This window comes from Colossoma macropomum, unplaced genomic scaffold, assembly GCF_904425465.1.
Source record: "Colossoma macropomum unplaced genomic scaffold, Colossoma_macropomum, whole genome shotgun sequence".
Classification (NCBI taxonomy): Eukaryota; Metazoa; Chordata; class Actinopteri; order Characiformes; family Serrasalmidae; genus Colossoma; species Colossoma macropomum.
The window spans coordinates 25,639,400-25,651,683 of record NW_023494802.1 but is presented as its reverse complement, the minus strand read 5'-3'; the positions used below and the strand labels follow the sequence as shown (position 1 = coordinate 25,651,683).

The following is a 12,284-nucleotide window of genomic DNA, read 5'->3' as shown; positions in this document are numbered from 1 at the left end:
GCGCCCCACTCATAGTCTTTTTCTTGGTCACCTGCCCTGGACTCCCTGCCCTCCACTCTGCACCCTGCCATCAGCCCCAAGCCTTGCTGTCCATCAGCCCACACCTCGTCAGATTACTAAGTATATTAAGCTGGATGCGCTTGGCTGAATTCCTCCAGTCGCCACTGTCTGAGACTACCCACTTTCCCCCATTTGTTAGATTGAGAGAGACAGCCTGGCAGGTGCTGCACGCCCTTGGTTTGACTTCTGGGAGCACATCCTGCTATGTGTGTGTCTCTTTATGTTCTCATAGTAAGTGATGCTCAATTTTTTTTCAACTATTTTATATTTATATGAATGTAAAACAAAAATAAAAGCAAGTCCAGGTGTCAAGAAGGAGGTAAAAGCAAATATCAGCTAAGGGAGGCTAGAAGATGATGCGTTGGGTCTGTGGTCTTTGTTTTTTTGTTTTTAAACCAATAAAGGTATTTATCACTTCTTTAATATATGGCATTAGGGATGGGAAGCTCTAGGCATTTCATGATTCTATTCGATTCTGATTCAGGGTGCCAAGAAGCGATTATAAAACGATTCTCAATGAATCTCATTTTTTGAAACAAAATTAAAAGTCCAGAAGGTGTCAAAAAGGAGGTAAAAGCAAATCAGTTAAAGGAGACTAGAGGATACTGCATTGGGTTTGTGGTCTTTTTTTAAACCAATAAAAATATATATATTATTTATTTGTGGTGGATTTCTGCACATGGGAAAATGATGAATAGAAAATATCTATAAATTCCAACATCAGAGTTCATTCAGCCTTTTTTATGTCTTATGTCTTTAGCTATAGGACAGTAAAGATTCTTTGTCAGTATCTTCGGCTGGGGAAAAAAAGCCATGTGTGCACTCCTCAGTGATAATTAAGTAAAATCATCTGATGCTCATCTGGGGCAAAACCCCAGAGGTTGAGCATTTCTAATGCCTTTTACTTTTACTTAGGATGGCCAAGCATCACAAAAAATGTAATTCGACTTTTCATTGCATTAAAAGTGTTACTGTTTTAATTTATTCAAGAGTGATTTTGTTTTAGAAATAATTAAATGGCAACACTGGCTTCAAGCTGTGCGTGTATAATAGGCAGGATCATTATGCACTTTTATCCGTTTGAGCCAAATTTTTGGTGATATTGTAAGTCTTAGCATTAATTCTGCTGATCACTCAGAGCTTTTATTTCATATTCTTTGGAAAGGTGTCAGTATCATGGCCACAGGGTCGCATCCCACACACTGCTGTTTTGTACTATTTTCACTTTTAGTTCACTCTCTGAACACGGGAGAAAACTATGGAGGGACGGGTATATGGTCTTTGTTCGTGTTGCTAACAGCTCTCTAAATTTTTATTTGCTCAAACTCACCTGCAACGATATTAGGGATATTTTCCATTAAAATGTTCTGTTGAAAATCCTAACAGCACAATAAATACCAGTTTTCAAACAGTGGCTGTGTTTACATGCAGAGATTTTCACCAACCTGACAAAATTCATTCTGATTATAGGTTAAGACTGAGGTGTTTATATGCACACTTTACTCAACAATCTGATGAAAATCTCCGTTTACTTGCACACTACAAGTAATCAGATCCAAAATCATGCACATGCACAGAGTACCATTTAGTGTAGATGTTACCATGACAACAAGCATCATGTGAGTCCAGTTAGAGTGAGTTTTCAGTTGGCATTTTTAATTTGCTTTACAGCCATCCATCCTGCTAACTATTTTCAAGTCTCTTAAATTTTAAGCATATACTTCGTCTCCTCTGCAGACAAGTTTCTGGCTGGTATTCAGAACGGCCTTAATCAGACTTGAGTTCATTCCGATTGAGATGTATACATGGACGTGTTAGTCAGATTGTTAACGGATTATCAGGCTGCGTGTAATAATGACTACTGTTTCTCATGTGTCTGAGAAAGAAAATCGTCTTCCCAACAACCAATCCAATTCCAAACCCAAAACCAAAACCAGTACCCTTTCTTACATTTGGATAATATTTTGACATCTGAATTAGGGCTGCAAAATTGCAGTGTTTTTTTTTATTTTGTGCCATTAGCATCCTGACCATATTCAGATGAATTTTTGTTGGTGTTCTGCTAAATATTGGTATCGGTGGTCCAACAAACATACAAAATTAACTGTCTTTAGAGGCTCACAAGTTAATCTTTAATATATTGCAAAGCACAATGCAATTGCATTCTGTAGCAAAATAATTATATTTAATTGTGTCCAGCCTTAACAGCCGTAGTGACCGCTAATTAGGAGTGGGAAGCTCTAGACACCTTGCAGCTCTGTTTGATTTCGATTCAGGGTGACAAGATTATAAAACGCTTCTCAAGGCGTCTCAAGTCTGTAGCCTACATTATGACTTTTTTCTATAATTATTGTTAGTTGAGTTGAATTTGAATGCTTAAACTCTATGCATTTGATAAATCTATAGGCCTGTTTTACTATCTAATGAATGAAACTACGTTTTTGTGAGATCTTTTTTTCTTTGTTCTTTCATTTTGTTATTCCAAGATGGCCAAAGTATGTTACTTTATAATGTCTGTAAGTTCATGTGAGTTTATTTTACAGTAGGTTTACAGTTGATTCAGAATCTTTCAAGAGAGAATTGTAATGCTTCTAAGAATCAGTTATTTTTCCCCACTGCTAGTATTAATGCAACGCAGTTGTTATGAATACAACAAAGTTATCTCATATTGGACAACTGTCCTGATGTGCCCTGTAAATGCATTCCTTTCTTTGCTAGAGGGATAATTAGCCACATTTGGGAATAATTTACCCATATATATATATATATATATATATATATATATATATATATATATATATATATATATATATATATATTTAAATAACACAATATTTATTAAAAAACCTCTAGAATATTGCAATTTCCTTTAGTGTCTTTCAGCCCTATTTTTAAATTATATTTAAATGCCAGTGGGTTGTATATTGTTTTGTGCTGTAGGTGCTGCACTGTGAGGAGAGAGTCTTTCTGGACCTTCTCCCACCGAAGCCCTCGTTAGCCCGTATGTGAAGAATCAGGCAGAGGAACTTTTAATCAATGGCCACCGATTTGATAGAGCTCAGTGAGGCGAGGCTGTAGGCTTGAAATCATTCCCTTTATTCTAATGTAAATCCCTCAAACCCCTTGATATGATATGATGATATGGAACTTAGGCTTGGCCATTGCTCTGTATGTGACATGTACTTCAGGGAAGCATGTGTAAAAAAGCTTTTTCTGAAAACCAGCAGGGGACAGAACACAACCTGATATTTTGCATTTAAAAAAACTTTGTGTTTACGGCTCAGATGAACATTTCCAAAGCTTTTTAAATAAAGCTGTAAGATTTGCCTTTTAGAGCCAGTCTGCTTCCTTATTTACTTGTCAAATGCTATGTTTCTGCAAATCCTTTTCAGTGTTAGCCTATTCCCTTTTCTTGTCTATACATTCTGCTGGCCTCTTCTTTTCTCTTTCCTGCAAAACTCTTCAGCCTCAGACACTCTGTTTCTGGGCATCTTTGCTACACAGTGACATTATTGATTTCATTTTCATATTGTTGCAGTCCTGCAGTTGTAAACAGCCTTGCCCTCCTTTCAGAAGTGAATTGATCCATGCTCTGTCAGTGTTAAAAGAAACCAATCAAAGCAGAGAACATTATCTTCCTTTTGAGGCATCTTTCATCCCTCTATCTCTTTCTTTTGTGTTCTGAAATAATGGCACTCACAATGGCAAATAACATCAAGCATAATGGTGAGTTTGTTGCCAGCGTAGATTTGAAAAGTTTTCTCAAAGTGGCATGCTGAAGTGGTCTGAGCTCAAAGTAGACTTATTGTTCAAGCAACACATTTACACAATATAGTACATCAGGAAAATGGCACGAAAAGCTTTTGGTGAATACACATTTTGCACAGGGGAAAAATGACCTTCAAATAAATTGATAGAAGGGCTCTTTTTATTTTGCAGCTCTCTCTCTCTCCCTCTCTCTCTCTCTCTCTCTCTCTCTTTCTCTCTTTCCTCATCTGTGCTCCCTCCCTCCCTTGCCCTCTGGCTTTCACTGTTTCTTCCTTAGAGGGATCCTTTGTGGTAGTTCTTTTTGCTTTTCCTGTGGAACATTAAGGAGTAAAAGAAGCTGCAGCTTTTAAAAACTCGTTGAAAGTACATACTACAAGCATATTCTATTCTTAATACTACTTTCTGTGATTTACGTATGTAGTGCTTTATGCTTAAATTGTTCGATTTGTAGAGAACTGGCAGTTGTAAGTAGAAATAGAACTTCCAAATGTAAAGGCCCTCACATATTGTAAAAGTGCTAAGAATACGTCGAAGGAAAGGCTTTTGCTACATTGTTGGTTCATGAATGGTTTGTATTGATAATTTTTCTATCCATACTTTCCTTGCGTCTTTCCTCGCTTCTCCCTTATCAGTTCCACCCTCACTATTGTCTGCTCCTTGCACTTTCAGATAGAATATCGAACTCATTCCAAAGGCTCCATTTTGGCTCAGATGTGCAGCATGCCTCATGAGCAGCAGCACAAAGCCCTGAAACTGCAGTCAGTAGGGAGCTGAGTGGCGACAGAAACACAATGGCCGACATGACCTTTCCACCACAGCTCTGCAGTCACACCACTAAGCCTTGTCTCTAAAAACACCTGATAATGACACAGTCCACATGGATAGACATTGTTCTGTTCAAAAAAAAAAGAAACTTTAAGCCTGGAATACTGGAAGTATGCTCCTTTTTTTTTTGCTTTTTTTAATCTGTCATGGATTTCATAGTGGAGTGCAATGTTGGAATGGGCCTTTTTTAAAACACTCGGTCCTCCAGCTGGGATAAAAGTGCACTTGGCCTGGTCACCTTTTTTACATCTAGCTTTGTTACCCCAAAGCATTCTGTGTGTAGTTTCCTGTTTGGCAGCGGAATGAGGCCGAACCTGTTGCCTGACTGGCCTCCAAAAGCGCTGCCCTGCTTTTCATTCGATTGAACGCATGAGGAAGACCTGCAAATTGTTTGTCCTGGCTGGAGCTCTGTTCACAGAGCCAGGTTTGAAGAACCTCCACAGAACAAGCTTCAAAGCCATCCTGTTTTTCTATGGTTGTCATAATTAGACAGTATAGTAAGAATCAAACTGTCCCTTTACTTTTTTCCAGTTAATGGTGCTTTTCAAGGGAACCTAACCAGGGTGCCAGGGCATCCCTCAGAGGAGAAGAACAGAAATGGCTTCACAGAACAAGAAAGCGTGCACTCTGATGACAGGGACATTTTTCCCCTCTTCCCTCTTTTCCATCAGTGGTTGACGTTTGAGGAGAGCATGCTTGTGAGTGCTGATTGCCTGCCATCTACCTGATAAGAAGATTTCCAGTTCTGCAGAGTCTCAGCCCAAAAGCATAGGCCTGATCCTTATGTACTCTGCTTCTTTTAATGCCACTTACAACTGTAGAATTGCTCTAGTCACAAGCCTTTCTTAGACGCTGAGACACCAGTGCAGTGTTGAATGATCTCATTATTAGAGGTGAGATCACAAGAGTTAATCACAGTCTTTGGACTGTGTGATTAAAATGAATGGCAGTGATACAAATAACAGGCATAATTGGGTTTAATTCAGTGAGAGGAACTATTCACACAATGTCTGTTACTTTAATGCTACTTTAATATGTGATTTAATTTAATTCCATTCACTTCTCTTTAATTTTATGTGTATAGCACTTTTTATAGAAGACCTGGTCACAAAGTAGCTTTACTGAAATGTGGATCCAGACCACAAATAAGATAATAAGTTATATTTATGTTCCTCCATCAGCTGCCCTGCATGGCTGGTTGAGTGACTATATACATACATCATCTAAACCGCTTATCCTTCTGGGTTGCGGTAGGGTGCTGGAGCCAGCTGTCATTGGGCGGAAGGCAGAATACACCCTGGACAGGTCGCCAGTCCATCGCAGGGCAGAAAGACAGACATACACAGTCACACACTCACTCACACCTAGGGGCAATTTAGCATGTCCAATCAGCCTGACTGCATGTTTTTTTTGGACTGTGGGAGGAAACCGGAGTACCCGGAGGAAACCCACGCAGACACGGGGAGAACATGCAAACTCCACACAGAAATGACCCTAGTCGCCCGGCCGGGAATCAAACCCAGGCCATTCTTGCTGTGAGGCGACAGCGCTGCCCACTGCGCCACCGTGCCGCCCGTGACTATATACAGTCATATACAAAAGTTTGAACACCCTTGGTCCAGTGTTTTGTTATTTTTCTAAGTGAAAATAAATTGACCTATCCTCTACAGGGAACAAACACAATGGTATTTTCTCCTAGTTTTAATACACAATTTCTATTTATCTAGTTAATTTAGTTCTTTAAGTTTAACATATTGGAAAAAGTTAACATAATATGTACCATAACTTTTACATAGGCCACATTTATTTACACAATTTATTTTAAATAAACAGTGATTGTGCATTAAAATATGACAAGGAGTGTTCCCACAAGAGGATATGTGTATATTTTCACTTAGAAAATAAAACTTCACTTAATATAAACAATATATTAATAAACAAATATTGTAAACAATATAAACAATATATATATATATATATATATATATATATATATATATATATATATATATATATAAATAAATAATATTGTACTTTACCCATTTGAAAATGACTATACTAGACAATTAGACTAATGAATTCAAAGTGGAAATTGATATATTTGTAATTTATTTACATTTTATGATGTTAAAGAGCAAATATTGCATTATTTAGGCATACCATGATGCATTCATGTAGCTTAGCCCTCTAGACACATGAGGTAATACAGAAGTCATCATTTTTGAGGTTGAGCATTGAAGAGGGAGTATTGTTTTCTGAATGGCAGAAATGGTAAAGGTTATGCATATATTTCTTTCCTCATGTCAGTGCCCTGTCACTTTGGACAAGATGTAGAGGCTTGAGGTCACAAAGTCCACCTGACCTACTGGAACGAAGGCACCTGAGATCTGTGTGTATAATCCCTCTCTATTCCAAGGGGTCTAAGGGCAGGTCAACATCACACATGTTCTCCACATCTCAAGAGGGCAATCAGTTATAATCTGTTGATGTTCAGTCCCCAGTCCACATCTATTCTGTTTTTGTAGTGCAATATTGATCTTTCTCTTGAAGTCTGTGGTTGGTTTCTTCCAAATGTAGTAACCATATCCCACTGCCTATGCATCCACTCCTTTTGTAGAGCATGAAAGCACTGTCCTTACAAATGCAGTCTGTGATGTGGAATATATTTGCCTGTGTATATTGCAATTGCAAGGGTATGTGTTGAAATTTTTTTTGATGGAAAGGGGCAGATCAGAAGTTAGTGAGAAAGAGTGAAGTTTTCAGGAGTTGCTCTGAGCCTGAACTCTGTGTCTCCCCCCTGGCTGTTTTCTGTGCTCTTGGCTGAACAGAGTTCAAAAAGAACTCCCTCTCGACCTTGTTTGTTTGTCTTATTTGATCATTCTTCATCCTTTTTTCCTCTGCTCACTGTCTGTTCAGGCATGACAGCTAGCTGCTGCTGCTGTCTGCTTTAAAATTGGCTCAGGCTGAGGAGTTGCTGAATTGTATCCTGGATTTTTATTTACTTCCATGTCTATGTTGTTGCAAATGCAACTCATGGAACTTATTGACAATTTGTCTTAAAATGCATATTTAGTGTTTCTATTCTCTCTCTCATTTTAGTTTACAAATGTGTGTGTGTGTGTGTGTGTGTGTGTGTGTGTGTGTGTGTGTGTGTGTGTGTTGTTCTGGCGATGTTAAGGAGTGGTCATTGATTTCTCTTCTTTGATTTGGGCTCTTTCTGCCCTACTTCGCTCCATGTGTCTTAACCTCACACCACTACCTCCTGCGGCTGGTCAATATCTTGCTCTGCCGCAGCTCAATGTAGTCCAAGTTCCTCAGGTACCAATGCTCGGCCCACAGCAATTATCCTCATAACCCACCATTACTGTAGCTCTTTCTTCAACAGTGAGCCCCATGCTTGGTCTAAGAGGTCCTCCAACAGTAATTGTTATTTGAATCTCTTCAAACGCAGGGCAAGACCGCTTTTTAAACACACTTTTACTCCCAGAATGGGACTGGAATCAATGACGCCCTTAGACACCATCAAGCTCACAAATCAGGTGGCTTGTTGAAAATTTCTCCAAGGCGACAACTGTGCTTGTTCTTTGGTGTGGCATAAGTCTTGCTGGTTCTTTTACAAGCTGGGTGTTCATGTGAGTAATAGAGAGCTATTCACTCAAGTAAAACACATCAGTTTTATTGTGTGGCCCATGTTAGTAGTTTATGGTTCTTTCATGCTGATTTAACTTGGGAGCAACCCCTGGAATGAACTGACGCCTTCATATTATGCTCAAACTCCATGCCAGTACAGTCCATGTACTGTGATGGGAATGAGAGTTGATTTCCTCAATCCAATTTATTCATCTCTAGTTCTCTCCATGTTACTGTAGCTGTGCCTGCATTCTAAGATGGTGGAGGATGCACACAATCTCTCTGGTGCATATGAACTTTGATGCTCCATCACATAATTTGCGAGAACTCTGACACACTTGGACCATGTGAAAGCCTAACTAAATCAGAATGACAGCTACCGTCTATACCTTCCTCAACTGCAGCACAAACACCACAGGCAAGATGAGGCTCAGTAGGGATTTGTTGAAACAAATTTTTCTCAGCCACTGCATGCACCTCTGCATTCAAGAGGAAAGTAGAATATTTATTTTGTCATTTAAGATTAAGATGTGAAAAGTGTGTGAAAAATGGACCTGGTTCTGTCCACTTCCTGCTGTGGCACATTTGTGTTCTAGATTACCTCTGCTATAATCACAAGTTTATTGACATCTGTTTATGTGTCTAGCTCTGGACTTGAGAATTTCCTTTCATTTGCTTCAGCCCTTCTTATTTGCTCCCTTTCTTTCTTCTGCTCACCCTCTGTCTTTCTTTCTTTTATCCTCCCTGGTACTCACCACTTTAGTAATGTATAGCAACTAGTGAATGGCTGTTAAAGGCCCTGACCTTTAGGGGTGATGATTACGCCCTTCTCCTCACCTGCATGAGTGGCATTCCATGTACATCATCCCAGATGCTAGGGCTTTGTTCATGCAGCTGGTCTTCCTGCTTTACACTCTGGCCCGGATATGTGTATGCGAGAAGGCGCAAAATTTGCCCTAATGCAGACACTGAATGTGCTCACAATGCATCTAAAACAATGTTTAGTTATAATATTCATGTGAATTCTGTGACCTATACACAGCCCAGTAGTCAAAACACTTATGATGAAAAAAAATTCCTTTTATTGTACAAAAACTGTTTTGAGGGTGAATCTGTAGAAATATCTTTGACTGCTATTAAAATTCAGATGTTGCTATGGGAGTGTTGGGGGAATGTGACTTTAAAGCACATTCTATTAAACCTGTTTAACTACATAGGAGAACCACATTTACCTCATGTTACTATGTGCCCCACTCTCTCATACAGTAAATGTCCAAAAGTATCTATTGCTAAAACAGGTGTTTACTGCACACACAGCTTCTCCTTTAAGAAGCATTGCCAATAAACATTCTGGAGCAGCCACACATAAGCCTAAGGACACCATGCCTAGTACTTCCTCTTTAAATGTTGGCTAGAAGTGTATTAAGCTCCCTAGCATTGAGCTCTGAAGCAGAGGAATCGCATTCTTTCGAGTAATGGAGCACCATTTAATACCTTTCGGTTGGAGTGCTAGATGTGATTGAGAACAAATCATTCAAAATCAGTAAGTGACTTCACTAAAGCTCTTATGGAAAAATGCAATTAAATCCTCCAAGTACAATGTGCCTTCCCACAAGAGTAGAAGCTGTAGAAGGAAATGTCGGAAGAGCAGATGTATACAAACCTTTGGACATGTATGAGAAGGGGAAATCATTTTTGAAGTTCTTACAAGCATATGCCTCATAAACTGGTCTTGTGCACCACTTTTAAAGAAGAATACATCCTGTTTGTGTCTGAAACCTGGTGCAAAAGGCTAAGAGTGCATCTGGCCCTCTGTATTGGGTTTCAGTAGCTTTGGTCTGTCTTCAGTTCTTTTCTTCACAGCAGTGAAGATGTAGTGGCGTCTCACTCCTACTATTCATTTGGATTATCTGGATAAAATCTCAGTCTCAGTCTAGATCTGTCTGTATTCAAGATGAAATGAATAGACAGTACTTTTCTCCTAACCATTGCCTTAGTGACACAGTGGTGCATTCTGGGTAGTTTTGACTCTTGTGTGGCCAGTCACATAAGGGCCAGTGTGAGTTCACACTGCTGCTCTGGATGAATGGTTTTGAAAGGAAGTGAATGAACTGATGATCTGTTGTCAGAGCCTCTCTGAGCCTTCTCTCACCCCTTCTATTTGTGCTGTATTGATTTGGTGAACTACAGTGAGTTCACCTGGATGTCATAGCCTTTACCCTGCACAAGCATACAAGTATGTGTCTTCTTCAGGTAGGGCCTTCATTATTAAAGTGTTTTTTGCTTTCTACTACTTGAAACAAATGCTCTGGGCCTAATCCTTAGGGGACAACTATCAAGATTCAAAATACAAGGTTTTTATTTCCTTCATACAACAGGTGCTTGACAGGAATGCATACCAGTTGAAATCAATGTTTATGTGAGTTATGTTTGCCTAAACCTAAGTTTAATTCAAAGGACATGTTTTCCCCCCGATTTTCAAATTAATTCTCTCTCTCTCTCTCTTTCTCTCTCTCTCTTTCTTTTTTTTGTCTCTCTCACACACACACACAGAATCTGTTGGTGAATCGAGGATGAGGAGGACTCCAGCTTGTCAGCAGCTGTGCCACTCTGTTCCCTTTCTCTTATCAGTGTGCAGGCACTTAAGCACTGCTTAGTCGCCAGCATGCCTTCTTTTCTTTTCTGTTCCCTTACCATATAATCTTTCATTTTTAAGTTGCACTATTATGTACATGCCACATTTGACAGGGTATAATGAATACTTTTACCTGTAAGAAAACTGAGAGTGGGTTTTACAAATGCAAGTCTTGAATTTTATAAGTGCATACTCAGGAAATTCTGGCCATTTATTTATCAGGATTTACTCCATGTATTCTTATATATCCTCATATATAGACATCTGCTTAAAGCTTGCTGTGGTAGTGTCTTTTGTGAAATGTGACTGAAATCACAATTATATGAATGTGATAAGTCAATGGAGATAGAGACTGAAAATTGAGGAGCAAGTAAAAGTTGTTTTGGAGTTGATCAATAGAAAATTCTTAGTGCTTTAGATATCAGTCATTAGCATTTACTCTTGATGTGCAACTGATGTACTAGGAGTGGGCAGCTGAAAATTGTTACAGTGCAATACAGTTGTTATAAGACTTTCATGATATTTATCATGTTATGCAAGATGCAAAGAAATAAAACTGGTTTTAGATCCCTAAAACTTAACAGTATAAGGTTTACACAATACACTCTATTTGCAAAGTATCATATTTATGACATTATCTGTGTTCTTTATTCATCTACAGCTTATAAGTAAAGCCCTTTACACACTAACCGCAATTAATTCATGCAATTTTTTCAGACATCAGTGAATTAATTTGAGCATGTTTATAACTCACTAAAGGCGATTTTTTTGAACTGTGAAAATGCGATATTTTATTTGCCCTTTATTTGATTTTTGCGAACCACGGTTGTTTCTGCCGTTGGCATAGCAACAACCAAGGTGGCTGATCGATTGTGTCCCAGCAACTAGAACTTTTTTAATAATGCTAATAATTAGTTTTTCTTCTGCCTTGTCAGGCATGGCGTTGATATCTCCAAAAGCAGCTCAGGTGGGGCTCAAACTGGTTAAAGACATCCTAACTGTGTGCAAAAGCTCCCATAAAATTCCAGCTTCAGAACGAGCCGGTAAAACTGTCCTTGGTCTTTTTGCTGCTTTTTTTGTTGTGTTTCCACAACAAAAAGTAGCTTACCTTTTTCACCATTTACCCATTTTGTATAGACATTTTGACCGCACTATGAACAATAGGGCAGAATTCCAAATAAATTGTGTTGCACCTGGTATGTATTTGATGTGAATAAAATTGTGTCAGAATATTTAGCATCTTCACGTTGTTTATTCACATCATATTCATCGTGTAATGGCCTTAAGCCTGAATAACAGAGTGATGAATTTGGACAACGCAGCATTAAGAAGAAACTTTATTTATTTATTGATTTTACATATCAAT

At 38.7% G+C, this 12,284-nt stretch overlaps 1 protein-coding gene across 2 annotated transcripts in view; it reads left to right on the top strand.

The window, feature by feature from the left end:
- The window catches only part of chchd6a (coiled-coil-helix-coiled-coil-helix domain containing 6a), a 121,505-nt gene that overhangs the window by 83,368 nt on the left and 25,853 nt on the right, over window positions 1-12,284 (top strand). Inside the window, exon 8 of one of the 2 annotated variants that reach the window (XM_036590614.1) lies at window positions 10,837-12,150. The exons of the other annotated variant lie outside the window; for it this stretch is intronic. Within the exon in view, the coding sequence (XP_036446507.1) occupies window positions 10,837-10,860 (24 nt within the window). The 3' untranslated portion in view covers window positions 10,861-12,150. Of the gene's footprint in view, window positions 1-10,836; window positions 12,151-12,284 lie in introns of those variants that run through there. 2 annotated transcript variants of the gene reach the window in all.